General features: G+C 46.7%; 1 protein-coding gene across 1 annotated transcript in view; it reads left to right on the top strand.

Annotated features, from left to right (window-relative positions):
- LOC147624605 (protease Do-like 1, chloroplastic) overlaps positions 1–17,952 on the top strand; it is a 72,753-nt gene that overhangs the window by 5,996 nt on the left and 48,805 nt on the right. Inside the window, exons 2-3 of the mRNA XM_086819622.1 lie at positions 12,645–12,767; positions 12,887–13,058. Coding sequence (XP_086675748.1) covers positions 12,645–12,767; positions 12,887–13,058 — 295 coding nt within the window. The remainder of the gene's footprint in view (positions 1–12,644; positions 12,768–12,886; positions 13,059–17,952) is intronic.

Genomic DNA, 17,952 nt, shown 5'->3' with positions numbered 1-17,952 from the left:
CAACACAAGAGGCGTGGACAATGAAATGCATGCTTCCAATGCTTTACAAGAAGAGAAAACTCATGTAGTGCATACCAGGAAACAGGAACATGTGGGACAACTATCTCGTGGTAAAGAGAAAATGATGGAAGAAGAGTCCATAGCCTTAAGGGCTGAACTTACTTGTATGCAGGTTCTTCTTTATGCACAACAAGAAGAATTGAAGCTCTACCGTGAGAATCCATTGGTACATGATCGTTTGATGGCTAAGAAAGTGGAATCTTTTATGGATTATGTCATGGCAATGATTGCTCAAGAGTTGCACGTGCAACCGAGGGATGTAGCATGTCCATACTTGGCTTGTGCCGAGGATGCCTATGTAGAAAAGGCAACCATCCCACATGTCTTGGTATTTCCACATGTGGTTGAATAAGAACATATGTGTAAGAGGATGAATCCTCATGCTATTAGAGAGGAACCATCGGCTATTTCACGCCATGCAGGTGTACCTTATGTAGCTCGTGAAGGATGCAATATTATGGCAATGGTCAAAATATATGTCAAATGCCATTGCTTACTGAAAATGTGCATGCACAACATATGCAACATGGGCTGCAATTTTCTGTTGGTGCAGGTATTCCACGTATCTCTCATGCTACTCATGTCCTTGAGTGTGCTCGTGAGGGAGAAGCTATGGGTGAAAATGCACCAATATGTGTTGAGGAATGCCAGTCACAAGGATTGTCCCAATGGACATACATGCAGGAAAACATGTTGAGATGCCGGCAAATGCATCAAAGTCTGGTGACTTTAAAGCCGGGGACAAATCTGTGAAGTTTCACACATATCATGGGGAATATGATGCATCAAAGGCACTTGCTTTTATTGCCCAGTTTGATACTGCTTTTAGTGGATTTTACTTAGAAATCCATGATCCGGCATGTAAGCATGTTCATGAAAGTTACTGTTGCTCATTGGTGGCTTACTGAGCTCCTCTCACCAAATCCTGTTAGATCATGGGGAGAGTTCAAGGAGAGGTTTTATGCCCAATTCTTGCCTCCCAATGCATTCAATGAGATAACAATGAAGCGGGATTGGGTAAAGTAAAATGAGGGAGAAACGGTGAATGCATATGTGCAAAAGTTTTGGAAAGTGCTTTTGGAGCTGTCTCCATTCATGCATGTTCCAGAGACGGAAAGAAAGAGAAGGTTTCAATCGGGATTGCAACCCATGCATAAAGCAGGACTACAAATGTATCTTGGTCACACCTTACAGCAACTAATCGTAGCCGCCATTGCCACCGAGCAATTGGAACTCAAGTTGAGTTGATCCAATAAGGCTAAATCCTCATTTCAAGACAAAGCAAAATAGTGGACACTCACCTAAAAAGGACCAAAACCAAGATAAAAATGGTCCAAAGGCTGAAAATAATTCTACCAAGAAGCGTCCCTTCCAAGTGAAAGACTACGGTCTCACTGCGGAGCAGAAAAAATAGTATTTGAGCGAGGGAAAATGCTTTACTTGTGGTAGCACTGAGCATATTACAAATGCATGCCCAAATAAGAAGTAGCAGCAATGTGAATGCATCAAAGCCCAATGGGCATATGGATCCGGATGTGCAAGGCAACACTTCACATGATAGCAAAGACAAGGTTTTATGTAAAGCTTGGGAATAGCTTAAGGACCAGTCCGCTTTGTTCATGTTTGATGATTATGTAACTGAGAACTTCATATCTACATATATGGTAGTTGCTTTGGGTTCATGGGTCCTTAAATTGAAGTAGGGACTGTCTTTGTTGGTAGAGAAGTGCAGGTTATGTCTATTATTGGCAAGTTGCGTATACACATTCAAGGCTATGTGGACTATGAAAACTTCCTTGTAGTGCCTTTGAACGGATGTATTGCTTGGGAAGCCTTGGCACACTTGCATTGATCCGCGCAAGGCTTCAAGACCAACATGATCACCTTCATGCATAAAGGCCGAGAGCATGTGATTGATGCTGGTGAAGATTCAAGAGAGTGATACCACTTCCCTTGTATCTCATGTACAAATTAAGAAAGTAATGAAAAATGGTGTTTTTGCGTACTTGATTTTTGTACGGGATTATGTTGAAGAAACTAATGTGTATGTAAACACTCTTAGTAATGATAGACTGAAATTCTTGCAAGAGTACAATGATTGTTATACTGATGAGTTACCAAATGAGTTGCCACCCGTACGATCGAAAGATCATCGCATTGATCTTGTGAGGGGTAGCTCACCACCTAATAGGTCAGTCTATTGTGTGAGTGCATCCTAGAGAGAGGAGTTCATGAAGTAGGTAAATGAGCTTCTTGAGAAGGGTTTGGTTCAGCCAAGCTCTTCCCCATATTGTTCATCCGTCCTCTTGATTCAAAAGAAGGATGGATCTTTTCGTATGTGTGTGGATTATAGAGCTTTGAATAAGCTCATCTTCAAGAATCGGTTTTCGATTCCACGCATAGAGGACATCCTTGACAAGTTGGATAGATTGGCATGCTCTAGCCGAATTGATCTCAAGAGTGGCTATCATCAAGTGTACGTGGTGCCTGAGGATGTACATAAAACTGCTTTCAGGACAACATTTGGGCTTTATGAGTGTGGGTACCCTCGATGGCTTCGTTGCATCGAGCTCTCCATATGTGCTAGGCTGCAATGCTACTACAAATCTCCCGTCTCTGGCACGAGCTCAGAGTCTAGTGATCAGTAGATGGGGCTGGGGCTAGGGTTGGGGCTGATACTGTTGATATGTGAAGGTTAGAGATCTGAAGGGCTAGCTCTCCACCTTCCTTCTCATAAGCCATGATAACCTCAGTCTTTGTGGCCCAAGCGATAGTGCCCCATGAAATGATACGGGTCGAGGTTGTCTCAATCGTGAAAATGCGGAGAATCTATTGCCAAACTTGCTAAGCCTTTGGGCAATCCCAAAGACAATGTCGTTGAGACTCCTGAGGATGGCCGCGCCTCAGACAAGCTGTTGGTCGACTGCCAATGGCCAACCATGTGCCAACCGCCAAGCTCCTGTGTAACTATTTGGCTCTCCTAGCACTATTCACATGATGGAACCCGTGCGCGGACACTAGACAGGTAGAAGAAGGCATGGGAATAGAGACCATAAGGTTCGCACATGGAAAAGCGCTAATTTTGGTCAAAAAGTAGAGAAAAGCAAAAAGTCAAATTGAGTTGACCGCGAGCTAAGAGCATGTGACATGCGAGGGTTTGACTGTAGTAAAACAACCTTAGACTTAAGTAAACTTCACTTAGAAGCACTTAAGAGAAAGAGAATGGTTTCAATGCAAATGCAGCTATATTAAATGCGATGGTGACAGTGAGATCTATGAATAGATCTATGCTTGTCCTAAATGAGTACCCTTCTCGGGAAGAGAGAGAGATGTTGAATGAAGATGATGACTAAATGTTCCTTTCTCCAATGCTGAGGTCCACCCTTTGGATGTGAGCTTTCCTCTATGTAGGAGGTAGGAGGCTGGCTGAATGCTGATTGCTGTCTATAGCTGAATGCTGCCTACGAATGATGCCCTTGCTCCACAGGCCAGAAATGCTGAGAAGAAGAAGATGAATGAACAAATGATGCACTTTTGCTTTATATATGAGATGCTGCTGCTGGTCGGGCAGAACGCTGCTGTCGGCCTGTTCTCCACGACTCAAAAATGCCAAGAAAACCTTTTTATCTGTTGTTGGCTGGTTCCACAGGCTGTCGGCCGGTTCCACAAGCCTGGACTTGATGTGCTGAATGTCCTAAATGCTTGGAATGCTTTATGAAGTGCTGTAGGTGCTGTAACAACTGGATTAATGCTTGAATGTCTTGCTTAATGCTTATGAATGCTAAGAATGCCATGTCACGTGTACACCAACCGGGTGTGCACGTGACAATCCCCTCTGCTAAACTGTTGCTAGGTGGTACACTTGACAACCCTTCGACTCGTCTGCCGATCCTCCTCCACTGAAACCACTGCCCCACTTTGTCTTCTTTTGCTGGGATTGAGGTTGACTGTAGGAGTTCAATCTTTTGAGCCAAAGACTTTTCCACTACGGGAACTGCATGGCCAAAGAATCTGCTTGGAAAAATGTGAATCACCATTGACCTGTCCGTGGAATCCTTTCACACACCATCTCCGTCGTTTAGGGAACTCTGAACCTCCCGAGGCGATGTTGGAGCCACTTCCGTCTTCTTATGTGGAAGAGAACCCCCTGCTAATGCTAGTTAAAGCCCGAAACTCCATTTTCTCCTTTGATGATGGATGTCATTCTTCCCCAAAAAACTCATGGGTAAATCATGTATGCCTTGCAGATGCAAGATACTAGACTGACTATCTTTACTGGACTGCTAGGATGACTACTATGCTGATGCAAGCCATGTGTAACCCTATATACTATGCAAGAATGCAAATGGATGGGTTATTGATGCATGCCTAAGGGGAAAACCCTAAGGATGGCTTGCAAGATCTTGAGGACTAGATTTAACTGAGCGGAAGCAACTAACATGATGACTTACTAAATGGCTTATGGAATGAACATGAACTAAGGCTGGTTACCCTGTAATGCTCTGATACGAATGTGACATGCGAGGGTTTGACCGTAGTAAAACAACGTTAGACTTAACTAAACTTCACTTAGAAACACTTAAGAGAAAGAGAACGGTTTCAATACAAATGCAATGCAACTGTATTAAATGCGATGGTTACAATGAGATCTATGAATAGATCTATGCTTGTCCTAATTGAGTATCCTTCTCGGGAAGAGAGAGATATGTTGAATGAAGATGACGACTGAATGTTCCTTTCTCCAATGCTGAGGTCCACCCTTTGGATGTGAGCTTTTCTCTATGTAGGAGGCTGGCTGAATGCTGATTGTTGTCTATGTCTGAATGCTGCCTACGAATGATGCCCTTGCTCCTCAGGCCAGAAATGCTGAGAAGAAGAAGATGAATGAACGAATGATGTGCTATTGCTTTATATATGAGATGCTGCTGCTGGTCGGGCAGAACCTTGCTGTTGGCCTGTTCTCCACGACTCATAAATGCCAGGAGAACCTCTTTATCTGCTGTCGACTAGTTCTACAGGCTGTCGGCTGGTTCTACAAGCCCTGACCTGATGTGCTAAATGTCCTAAATGCTTGGAATGCTTCATGAACTGCTGTAGGTGCTGTAACAACTGGATTAATGCTTGATTGTCTTGCTTAATGCTTATGAATGCTAAGAATGCCATGTCACTTGTACACCAACTGGGTGTGGACGTGACAGAGCACCACTGGCAAGAGAAGATTGAGCCGGACCAAAATGCAAAAAGCCGCTTTTTCAAAAAGCAACTCTAGGGCTAAAAAGCAAGGCTCTAAAACCAAAAAAGCAAAGCACAAGAACTTTGGGAAAAGCTGGCCATATTTATTGTATAAAGTAAAAAGAGCAAAAGAAAAGAGAAAGGCAAAGCAAAAGCATGGATAAGCTTTTTTGGCAAAAAGCAGGGCTCTCCTCAAGTATAAAAGAAGCATGAAGGCCTCTCGAATCCAGGACAAGGCGTGGAGATCATCATTGAAGATTGAAGCTCTCCAACAACCTCATCGACAGAGCAAGGTGCTCATCATCGTTATCATCTTCATCACCCTAGTGTGGGGATTTTCTCCAATGCCACCTTGCTTGGCTGTGTCACCTTTCTATAGCCACCTGCTTGTGCGCCACTATCTGAACTGCTGTTTACAGCTGCCGCCGCCTGGTTGTGCTGTTGCTGCCGCCACTGCTTGGCAGTGTCGCCTCCACCTCCTGCAGTGGCCATCGTTGTATTGCTCCTGCCTGACCATGCTGCTGTTGCCGCCACTTTGCGAGTGTTTTTGCTGCCGCCTGTGCACTTGCGCCAGCCAATGCTGTTACCTATGCCACCTCCCTAATATAGAGGCTGTTGCCACTTACTGGGCTGTGCTGCCAGTCACTGCCCAACCTTCTAGCGCCGCCTGTCTTGTGCCATTGCCACTTGGCCGCTGCCATCTACACCTGTCCACCATCTGCCACCTGCTGGCACTGCATCCTTTTTGGCTGTTGCCGCCACCATGCTGATCCAGTTGAATGAAACACCTCTTGCCCATTCATCACCATCGCCTATTGGTTAGGGCCACCTACCTGTACACCATCGCTTGTCGTATTACTACAATTGATTTGTATTGTATAGCTACCATACAGCTTTGTGGAACTGCTTCGATCATACTGCTTTGTGAGGCATCTTTTGTGGGCTGTCTTCTACTTCAGGATTGGGCTTCAACCCTACGGCTGAGCTTCATATACTTCATCATCTATCTCGACTCCGACTTGGATACCTTACATCGGCATATTTGTTTGCTTTTGTATTCATTGGTTGTATTGATCCTGGCTTGCATTCCTGAATAAATTCTTGAAAGGGGACGGGGCCTGTTCCCCGCTCTCAGTGTGTGTACTGTGCAAAGTTCCCTAAACCCTTCTCTCTGTTTTCTCTCTCTATATTTCTATCTCTTGGATATGTGGTGGAATTGTCACGGCCCTGTTGGGCTTGCATCCTGTGTGCCATCAGCCAAAGAAAGAGGGTGATCTTTCGAGGCCGAAAATTGTCCCAGAGCCTCTTACAAAAATTTTAGAAAAAGTCGTTGTGAGAGGCCCTGTGATTGCCAATGTACTGTTGTTGCCGGGGTGCCCTCAACCTCGGGATCTGAATCCGGCGGCCTAGCTGTGTGGTGTATGCAAAAAAAGGGGTATCTAGAGTCTCCTCTTGATCAACAGGATCATGCCAAGGCCACTCCCCCGGGTTCCATTGGAGGTGCATGAGGGGCCAGCTCTCCCAAATCCATAATCGCCAAAGTCTCTCCCTGGCCACCTTGGCCGGCGGGGGATCTATGTGCCACTCATGTGCGTGAAATTTGACCACTCTCACCCTCTGTAAGGTGCAGCCACCAATAAAATCCTCCAAAGGGGGCTCTGATATCTCTAATCTGCCATGGGGACCAATAGAAAAAGTGAGCAAACCACAGTCCTCATCCGTGCCATGGACTGCCAAGAGAATATCATGCCTAGTAAACATGCCTAGCCACTGTGGGGGGGTTGGGTTTGGGATAGGGGTCAGTCACTCGCGGGGAATAGTAGAGGTCGATGTCGAGGCTGAGTTTGTCTCTACCTCGGATCCCAGCCAAGCCTCTCTTTTGAGCCTCTGGGGGAAGGTGTTTGTGTGCAAGACAATCTCCGAGGGACCTGGCGGGTCCTATGCTCAACTCTCCCCATGATACATGAGGTCGGGCCCCCAACATATGGCCACTGGGTAAACGGATCAGGGGGTTCTAGATCAGAGGTTGCTGAAGACGCTCCTCCAAGGCTACTGGAGCTAATTGCCTAAGGGTCGGCCTGAGGTGATCTCGATTCCCAAGCTTAGAGTAGGGTGGCTGCAAATCTGTCCTCAAAAGCTTGGCTACATGTGTGGGCCCGCATCTCTATGAAGATCCATCTGGTGCATTGCGGCCAAGGGCCCCCAGGCTCGGAGTATGGGCTGAAATCTGGGTCAGGAGAAAGTCCTTCCAAGGATCACCACCTGGAAGGAGTCCTCTAACAATCAACTTGCCCAGCAAGGTGCAGCTTTGAATGGCGGGGTCAATGATGCCTAGGCCCCCTCTGCATCGCGGCTGAATGATCACTCTCCAGGCCACCTTGGCCTGGGTAGGCCTCCCATCACTGTGGGCCCACAAAAAGTTCCGGATCAATTGCTGTACCTGACCAATGCATGCGTAGGAGAAGCCCAACAAGAAGTAATGTATCACATGGTGGCAAGAAGGACTTGGTTCGCCACCACCGCTCGATCAGCTAAGGAGAGCCTCATAGAACTCGAGTAAAAAGCTTCTTCCGAACGCTTAGAAGAAGAGGGGCGAGCTATTGCTCCGGGGAGATTTCGATGCCCACCTGGTATCCCAGATAGTAGACCGGAGTGCCCCTCGGGATCCACTGGAAAGCCTCAACTGGGTGCCAAGTCGGGATGGGTGCAGAGCCTACCCAAAAACCACACGACTTGTGCCAGTTGATTTGTGCTCCTGATTGGCGACAAAAGATCTTGATCGCCTTTGCAAATCTCTGGAGATTCCCCACATCTCCGGATAGGTATGTTGCTGTGTCATCTGCAAGCTCTGAGTCCAGTAGCTACGGAGGGGGAGACACAATCCTTGGAGCCCCGTCTCTTGAGTTAGAGAAAACTGCTCATGACCTCGATGACGAATAGGAAAAGGTAAGGTGCTAGTGGACAGCCCTTCCGGACCGAGTGAGAAAGGGGAAATCTATCACCTCGGGCTCCCTGAATGAGAACCTGACTGTGAGTGGCTGAGTAAAGTCCTGAAACACTATGGATCCACTCCACTGGGAATCCCATCCGGTACATTGTGTCCTCCAGAAAACTCCAATCAACTCTATCATAAGCTTTCTCAAAGTCTAGGAGGAGCACTATGAGGGCCTGTTGCCGCATCCTGGCCGAAGTTGTCAGCTCCCAAAAAGTGAAGATGTTGTCCAGAATGCTCCGAACCTGAACAAAACCTGTCTGAGTGTCATGGATCAAGTAAGGGAGGAAAGGCTGAAGTCTTCGGCTGATGGCCTTGGCCAAGATCTTGTAGGCGGTCCCAAGTAGGGTGATGGGCCTCCATTGCTGGATCTCCCATCTGTCACCACCCTCGTTAGGAATCAAGTGTATCAAACCCTCTGAAAGCCTCTTTGGCATGGCACTTGTCATCATAATCTCATTGAAGGCTGCTTGAAGGCCGCCTTCCATGAGATCCCAGTGGCGAGGAAAGAAAGAAACTAGAAGCCCGTCTTGCCCCCGAGCATTTGCCCCTAGTGAGAGATGTCAATGCCTTTGCCAACTCCTCTGCTGTGAAGGGAGTCAATAAGAAGGACCGGGAGCGGGGGGAACTACCTCTCTGGTGTGCCTCCAGGCCCTCTCACACGTGATCACTTGTGGGAATAATGGGGCGCCCGTGAGGAGGGATCGAAAAAATCAGTGGCGATGGCTCTCACGTGGGGAGGTTAAAAGCAATAGCTCCATCTTGGGCACGTAACTTGCGAATACCATCTCTTCGCCTATGGGGGCCTGCAATCTCAAAGAAGTCCCCTGTGACTCTATCTCCCGCGTGGGTCCAAAAGGAAGTTGTGGCATGGTACCTATACTCCACCCTTCTCTCCTTGATGGATCTGATCTCCATATGGGCGGCAGCAAGCTGACTCTCATGGGCTATCGGGGGAACTCTCCTGAAGACGTTGGAGAGAAGCAAGACCCCTCCTCAGGCTTCTCTCTTGCACACGAAATCCCTCCAATCTGCTATGTGTTGCCTCCTGCAAAAATCTGCTGATCTCACCAAGGCTCACATCCAAGATGCATGCGGTAGAACCTGAGATAAAATCCAGTCCCGCCCAAATGTGCTCTATCTTGCTGTAGATCTCGGGGTCCTGTATGAGGCTGTTCGGAATCTTAGTGCTCGCATGCCTGTCCTGCCTCTAGGGGTCCTCTAAGGACAGAATAACCGGAGCATGATCAAAGAAAGTAGTGCTTGCCAAGATGCCAATCATGCCCCCGCGACCGCAAGCCCACTCATCACATAGAATCTATGAAGTTGAGAGAGGTTGGGGCTGGTGCTCCTCCTATCAGATTGAGAGAAGCACAGGCTCTCAGGGCTGTGCCCAAACTTTGGAAGATGCCAAGGGTCCTCCCCATGCAGAGTACTCTGCACCTGAGATTGTAGCTGTGCCTCCCTAGAGTCTGTCCTCTACCGACTCGATCGTGTTAAGGTCTTCATCCAAGCACCAAAAGTCAGCCTGAGGAAGGGCCTGACGGACTATACTCCAGAAGATGGCTCTACCTATTGCGGCGTTCCTGGCATAAACATTGAGGAAGCCCACGCAGTCCCCTCCGATCCTAATGGTAACCCACTGCGCTTGCCCAGAGACTATGACACCTGAGCCTGTCATTGCTCGCAAGAGCTGATCGCTGACCATCACAGCATAGCCCCCCTTCGCAACTTCACGGCGAGGAGTTTGTATTTTTGTTAGCGATCACCCTCCTTCTCCAATAGATCACTCCCAATCACCCCTATCTCCCTCTTCTCTGCCTTCCCACCCCCCACCCCCCACCGCCCCCCCCGCCTCACCTTCCATCCTCGCCTCCGACTCTTCCCACAGCAGCCCCCCATGTCCCCGTCCTCTTCCTCTTGAGCCCACACTTCCCCCTCCCTCCGCCTCTCTAGAGCACTCTTGCTTCCCTCCGGCAATGCTCAACCCAGAGCAGAGGCAGCCTGGGAGCTCTGTCTGCCGCTTGATTCATCGATTCTCGGAGCCGGTTGTTGCGAGAAAAAGAGAGGAGGGGGGGGGGGTTTGTTGCGAAGTTGCGAAGGGGGGCTATGCTCTTACTACTGCAGGTTCATTTAGCACTTTGCATGGATTGACAAAGAAGAAGGCTACATTTAAATGGATTGATGTAGAGAGAGATGGATTCCTCAAATCGAAAGATGCAACTACACATGGTCCAGTCTTGATCATTCCGGATTTGCAAAAGCTTGTTTGAGGCCATAGAGTGCCTTGAATAGTCTACATACTTTTCCTTCCTAACCATGCGCCACAAAATCCATGGGCTGACTTACATACACTTTCTCGTGTGAGTCCCCTTTTAAGGAAGGCAGTTTTGAATGTCCCAACATCTGAAGCATGTCCTAGGCACTTCAGGTGCCTATTGGGCTGTCATAATTCCTGCAATTTGCCCATATTTGACTTGTGAACTTACTGGCTAGTCAGCTGCAAGTACGATGCATATCCATGTGGCACCATATTAAGGTGTGCATGTGACAACCTATGTTAATGCTAATCAAGATGCACAAACTGAAAAGCCACAGAGAATGGAAGAGATTCACTTAATTAATAGCATGAATGAATTTCCACAATGATTGCTCTGATCTAGACTATATTTGGACTTATGAATGCTGTGCATTGAATACTGAGGCAAGCTAATGACTGTACTTTCTACTCCAAAGCTGTATAGGGCTGATACCTGCTGTGCCGGGGCTGCCAACTGTTGATCTAGGGTTTTCTGCACCGGGAACATGGCATTGCAGTTTTGTGATTGAATGCTGAAAGCTATCCCAGTCTTGCAATTCAAAGGCTCATAATTGCTCCAGTCGGCCAGCCTTTTGCCAAGCCAGCTAGTTCTCAACGAGTCCCAATAGATTGAAAATGGCAACCCTTGAAATGTCTTGAAAACAGAAATATTTGAAAATGACACCAAATTCAAACTGAGTTGGCAATGCCTCCTCTTGGGCAAAAAACGTAAGAACAGGGTTGGGACCTTGCCAACTCCAAGTTTAGACAACTATGCATAAGTCATTTAACGTGTTCATATTGGGCTAGAATGGTGCCCAACTATTGGTCCCTTTGCTAGGCTAGTTTACACATGCATAGGCAACCTAAAATTGGTCCAAAACTGCCCCAAATTTATCCCTGAATGGCCAAATTGTGTCTGCATACCACCAAATTAACTGGTGCATGTGACCCCGGGCTGGGCATTGGCACCCAGCGTTGGTGCTGTGTGTGGTTGTTTCTTCTCTTCAAGTTTAAGTGCTTGATTGTTGTTTGTGTTGTGCATGGAAAAATCTCTTTAACTGCGTAATTGTTATTTATGTGGTTTAGTGCATTTCTCCTGCCAAAGCATTCGACACTTGATTATCTTGGTTTGGTGGAGAGGGTGATGGTTCTTGATTATGATGATTGATTAGAGCTGGGGCGTCCAGTGAAGGGTCTAGATATGGTAATGGTGCCACCTTTATGGTTGTTTATTTGCTGGTCAGTCTGGTCACAGGACATGCTTTTGCTTACAAGAACTGTTAATTATTTTGAAATACTAAGGCTGAGCGTCGATGCTTTGCCTGTCCTGTTCACACATGCTGCCTGACGTGCCTGCAAGTGGGTGCACTGCCTTGACACGATCACATATTTTGGCTGCCTGGATGCTGTCCAAACGTGTCCTGCCCTGCACATGTGCCGTGACAGGGTTGTGTCTAGACATTGAAAAATCTCCTTGGTGGCTGCCGAAACGATGGGTAGAACAAGGAGATGATGATTTTATTCTAAGGCCACAAAGTAAGGCCTACTCATAATATTTTTTTGCATTCAGATTGTGTCATTTTTATGGTCAGACTGATTGTGCTATTTTGTACATAGCCTATACTGCCTGACCTAGGCTGCAATACCACATGTGGCATGTTCACGTTTGTGTGGCATGTTCACATTTGTGTGGCTTGGTTGGACCATTCAGCCATTTAGAATAGGCTGATATTGGTTCTGATTGGTCATCCTCTCTGCAGGTCTGTCTCATGTGGCCATCTGCCATCTGTTTGCTGACCCAGTCTTATAGGCCAGCGCTATTACCTGAGTGTAGTACTTCTTGATCCTTGGCGGTGTGTCCTATAGTGTACCCTTGTATTTCCACGTTACATTCTCATAGCTATGTCCACAAACATCTGCTACATATTTGGGAGGAGCAGTGGACATCTCTGGAATGTATTTGCAGATCAACAAATTGTGATTAAAAAGTGGGGTAAGGAGAGGACAGTCATTTATGACAGAAATCTTGTGTGGTTAATGTTTTCGTTCCCTTTGCAGACGTGATGTGTTTACATTGGATGTCATGGAAGTGCCGCAAGGTTCTGGTTCAGGGTTTTTATGGGACAAAGAAGGGCATGTTGTGACAAACTACCATGTTATCAGAGGGGCCTCTGATCTAAGGTATTCTAGCATCTGAACTCCAGTCTGGGCCTGACTACATATTTAAAAGGTTCTTTAACCAGTACTCTTGGTGGATGTGCGACCTGCTATTTATGATGATTGTCTCAACAATTTTCTAGGGTGACATTAGGAGACCAGTCTGTGTATGAAGCGGACATTGTAGGCTATGATGAAGACAAAGATGTTGCAGTATTACACATTGATGCACCTAAAGAAAAGATTCGACCAATTCCTGTTGGAACCTCTTCGGATCTTCTAGTTGGACAAAAAGTTTATGCCATTGGAAATCCGGTAGGTAAGTTCATTCCAAGAACACCCTGATTGAATTGTGCTCCAATGTCTACAAGGAATTTTTTTTCCGTTTAATTTTCAAAATCAAGAGTTTGAAACCTTATGTTGCAACCATTGTGGTATGTTTCTGTATGATCCTGTCAGGATGGGTCACCTGTCATATGTGTGGCCTGTGTGAGCGGTTTTATACCTTTTCTTTTCTCTACCTGTTCTCATGCCCTGAGTGTGTACATTCTTGGGCTCACATTACTATATGGTGCATGTGCAACTAATTACATGCATATTTTTCAGACTTGGATCATGTGGCACAGTTGTGTTGTCTATTAAAGGTTGCTTGTGTACTTAGCTTGGGCCATGCATAGATTAGTCTGTTTACAAGACAAGGCTGGCCAGACATCAGGGGGATAAGGGTAGGCAGAAGCATCGACAGCTATGCATATGATTTTGTATCTTTAGGGCCCCATGGGATGCAAGACCTGTGGTTTCTGTGGATCATCTTTAGATGACTTCAAAGGGTTGCCATCACCATTGCAGCCAAGGCTGAGACAACTTGAAGGCGCCAGGGATAAATTAAAGGACAACTTGTGCTTACCTATGGAAAGGGCCTGCGGATAAATGTAGTGCAGACGACCTTGTCGTCTACACTCGACTATGTTTCCGAGTTACATCGTGGCAGTTGGATTTTTTAAAACTCGACCTTTGCGTTTCCCTTTACGTTTCCTCAAATCACGCTGTTGCCGTCAACCCCACCATAATAACACCGCGTAACTAACGTAATCCAGTGGTTACGCCTCCGCAGGCCTACATCCCCCAACTCTGCCGACTTCATGTCCAGTCCACGCCTTCACGGCCTCCCTTGCCTTCGCCTAGCAACATTGCCATTTTCATCGCACCCCCCTCTGCATGACTCCGCCACGTCGCCACAATTACATCACCCTACATAGCTCTCCACGTCCCATGCCTGGCATCTCTCAAACCTTAGCTTCCGTCTCCTCCTCGAGTCACTGTTTTCCACAGAAGAAGTTTGCTGCTACGTACTCGTGTCATCTTCAATCACTTAATCCTTGCTGATTTTTCAGAAACTCATGGAGTGGTGAAGTTGAAGCGGTGCTTCGGTGAGATGTGAGCTGTGACCGGTGCAACATCGGGAGTGGTGACGCTTATCTCTCAGTACTCAGTCCCCTCGTTCTTAACTATATGGTGAAGCAGCACATTTTAATTTCAACATAGGGGTTGTTGTACACCTCTATAGGCGGGAGCTGATACAAGGAGACCTACATCATTATCGTCTTCTAAAGAGTAAGCATCTGCGATTTCGATCCTCTAGGCACGAGTATAGGTAGTCCTCGTATATTTTTTTTGAAAATGTACATGTTTTCACGTGTAAATTTCACTTGTAATGTATACGTTTTCTCGTGTGTAATTTTTTGTATTCTTTTTATAAAATATGCATACTTTTTAACAATTTATGTTATTTATGTTGATATTTCAATAGGCCACTTCGTGTAAACGTTAAAATTATGTAGATAGTGAAAGTGTCCCAAAGTATGCATAAATTTTAACATGCTTAACTTAATATACATAGAAGAGATATAGCTCTTATACAATGTTTAACAATGCTCTTTCTAATGCTTTGGAAATAGAAATGACAAAATACCTTAATGTTCAAGATCCTGAAGGTTCCTCTTTCAATTCAAAACAATTGAGTTGGAAGGTTGAGTCTTGTAAGAAATCACCCTATGGGTTATTTGATATGCTTATATCCAGTGGCATCGTATCCAAGAGATCAATAATCGGTTGCACCATCTCCACAAGCGCCTTGGCCTCCTCCCACCATGCCGCATCATCTGCCCTTTCCCTGCAAAATTTGCCGACCGTCGTGGAAGCCTCTGAAGTGCGTGCAAACTCATCACTGAGGAAGAGTCCCCTCAATGCCCCGCTACATGTACACAAGCGGCCTAGCATGAGAAAGTTGAATGCAAACCTCGTCTTGGAATACTTAAGAAGAGAGAGGCTTGACTTCTTGGAAAACTCGTGCTGCACCCTGTGATGGTTAAGGAGAAAGGTCACTATTTTGTTGGCACCCTCAATGACAGGTGCAACCCAATCCAAGGCCCCTATGTCTTTGATAAGGTTGTTGAGGCAATGGGCCATGCAAAAGCACACGGTGATGCGAGGATAAGTTGATTGGAGAATTGTCCGCGCCGCCCTATTTGCCGGTTCTCCATCCGCACATATGGCAATGACATTCTCCGCCCCCACCGTCTCTAGTGTTGTTGCCCACTCCGCAGCAAGTATCTCGGCACTCTTCCCCGTCCCGGAAGCATCATGGGAGTCGACAGAGTATGTCTCCCCTCGTGAGTAGGCAACAACTCCATGGATGGAGCGCTTTCTAGTGTCACTCCACCCATCAACGACGAGGGTAACACCATTTTCAGCCCATTGCTCTTTCATGTGGTTGGCCGCCACCTCCACGCTTGCCTTCTCCTTGTCAAGGAGAGAGGTGCGGATGGTCTTCGAAGAGGGGGGAACATAAGAGGGTCCATACTCCGCTATCAATTTGCACATGGCCCGAAAGTATGGAGATCTATCCAAAACACCATATGCAAAACACAAACAAAATTCAGATTTTTACCATCATTTAGTCTTTTAAGTTTTAGTCTTTAAAGTTTAGAGCATGATATTTGAATTTTGAATAGTACATGAGCATAGTGCCAAGGACTTACCGTGCCGCCCGAAATGCTATGTGGTCATGAAAGAAGAATCGTGCCACCGCCATGTCCACCTCCTCTTTCAATCGAGGGTTCCAATTCTCATCAAGAGTACTTTGGCGTCCCCGGGAAGCGGATGCCTCTCTTGATGAACGAGGTACATGCGGCGTTGATGTCCTCACAAAGGATGTGGTGAGGATTGCGTTTTGCCAACTCGGCCGCCTCATAAACCACAAGCTTTTCAAGGAGCTCCTTCTTCTTCTCAGCCGAAACCTCCTTGCAAAATTGCACTTCGTTGCCGGGCTCATGCAAGAAGTGAGCACGCACTTTGTGGGCACCGCCGGTTCGCTTGTAGCCGCAAAGCTTACATACCCATGGTCTTGAACCACCCCCTTGACCGTATTGCGAGCACTCTACCTCATCCCACCAACTCCATCGATGTACGGCGGGCCTCCTCCTTCGTGATGGAGCGAGTGTTGAAGTGGTGGAGGCGGCGGCGGACCCGGGTTGAGGAGAGGAAGGGGTTTGAGAAGAGGATGCCATAGTGATAGAGTAGAGCTTGAGATGGATGGTAGAGCTTGAGAAAGAGTCAAGACGGAGAATTGGGATGGAGATGTTGGAGAAGGAGAGCTTGGACAATGGAGAGGGTGAGCTTGGAGAGGGAGAGCTTGGATGTTGGAGAAGGAGAGCTTGAAGAGGGTGAGCTTGGAGAGGTTGGAGAGGGTGAGCTTGGAGGAGGAGAGCTTGGAGAGGGAGAGCTTGAGCCTTGGGTCTTGGAGAGGGAGAGCTTGGAGAGGAGATGGCTTGAGGAGAGCATGGAGGTCTCTTATATAGAAGAAGAGGGGAGCCATGTGGGAGAGAGAGACTCAAGGAAGAAGCCTTGGAGGAGTTGCGCATCACCAAACGGCTAGGACAGATAGCCGTTGGCGCCCCGCCAACAGTCAAAAACTGCCGCCAACGGTCAGTTTGACCGTCCCCGTACGGACAGGGAACGCCGTTCCCGGAACGCGTTCCCGGCGTCCCCGTCCCGCAGTCAGGCAGCCGTCCCTGTCCCTCCGTCCCGCGGACGTCCCGCCCCCGTCCCAGGCGTTCCCCGTCCCTAGGGTCCGTCCCCCCCGTCCCATGTCACTATGATTTAAAGAATATTGCCTTTTTTCGTAGCTATCAATGTTGTTATGGTCCAAAGACATACGACGACAACCCAAGTCTGCTCCTCGAAGCTCTACTACACCAAAGAACAGGAAGGGTAGTAGGCCACAAAGGCAATGAGGTGTACATCAAATTGGATATCAATGTCATTTCTACATTGAACAATTGTACTTAGTTTCTTCTGTGGCTCGCATCAAGTACACCCACATGGAGCATATTGCCCAATCAGGGATTTCGTGTCATGAACAAGATAGCAACAACTCAAGTATGTTGAATTCTTGTTTTGCTCTATGGATTTCATTCTCAAAAAAGACATAGGTATGGACAACGTTATGGAAGGAGTATACACCCCTTTAAGTACAAGAGCAACACATTAGAAATGTGCGTAGATACAAATTACACATTTGCTCGTGTGATGACTTTCTCACAATGTGAGATATCATAAATATTTCAAGGAAGTATGACACTACCAAATATCAAGTGTATAAAGATGATGCTCAGAGTGAACACGTGTGGTGCATTGAGAATAGTGGCGGTGTTTTCATGTACCAAGAGCATGATAAGGAGAGAACTCGATCATTTGTATTGGGTATTTAAACCTAATACAAATACCCAATACAAATGTTATCTTGGACCATGCAGGAAGGTGTAGAGGGATACCCAAAGTTTGAAGATAATATTTTACCTTTCTTGATGGAGTCGCTTGGAAGAACACCAATGCAATCTAGACTAGGTATTTTGTTTTCAAGTAAACATTTTTATTCAGCTTCTCATATCGACCTTATGTGTCAAATGGGTTGGATGCTTCTACTTACAGGGACAAAGACATGGCACTCTTGGAATCCACATAACTTTGAAATGATGAGGGAATGGAAAGAATGTTTAACAAGTGGGAGCTCATGAATGCCTAAACCACATATTTCCTCTCTGGCGAAGATAGACTCTATGGTTTTTATCCCTCCGAGATAGCCATTACAAAGAGTCTTAGCATTGGTATTTGTGGCTCCATGGTTACTACAGAGAATCTTTTTTGC

The sequence above is a fragment of the Cibotium barometz genome, chromosome 25 (genome assembly GCF_041138505.1).
Source record: "Cibotium barometz isolate CiBa-2024 chromosome 25, ASM4113850v1, whole genome shotgun sequence".
In the NCBI taxonomy this organism is placed as follows: Eukaryota; Viridiplantae; Streptophyta; class Polypodiopsida; order Cyatheales; family Cibotiaceae; genus Cibotium; species Cibotium barometz.
The sequence above is the reverse complement of the archived record's forward strand: the minus strand, read 5'-3'. Positions and strand labels throughout refer to the sequence as shown.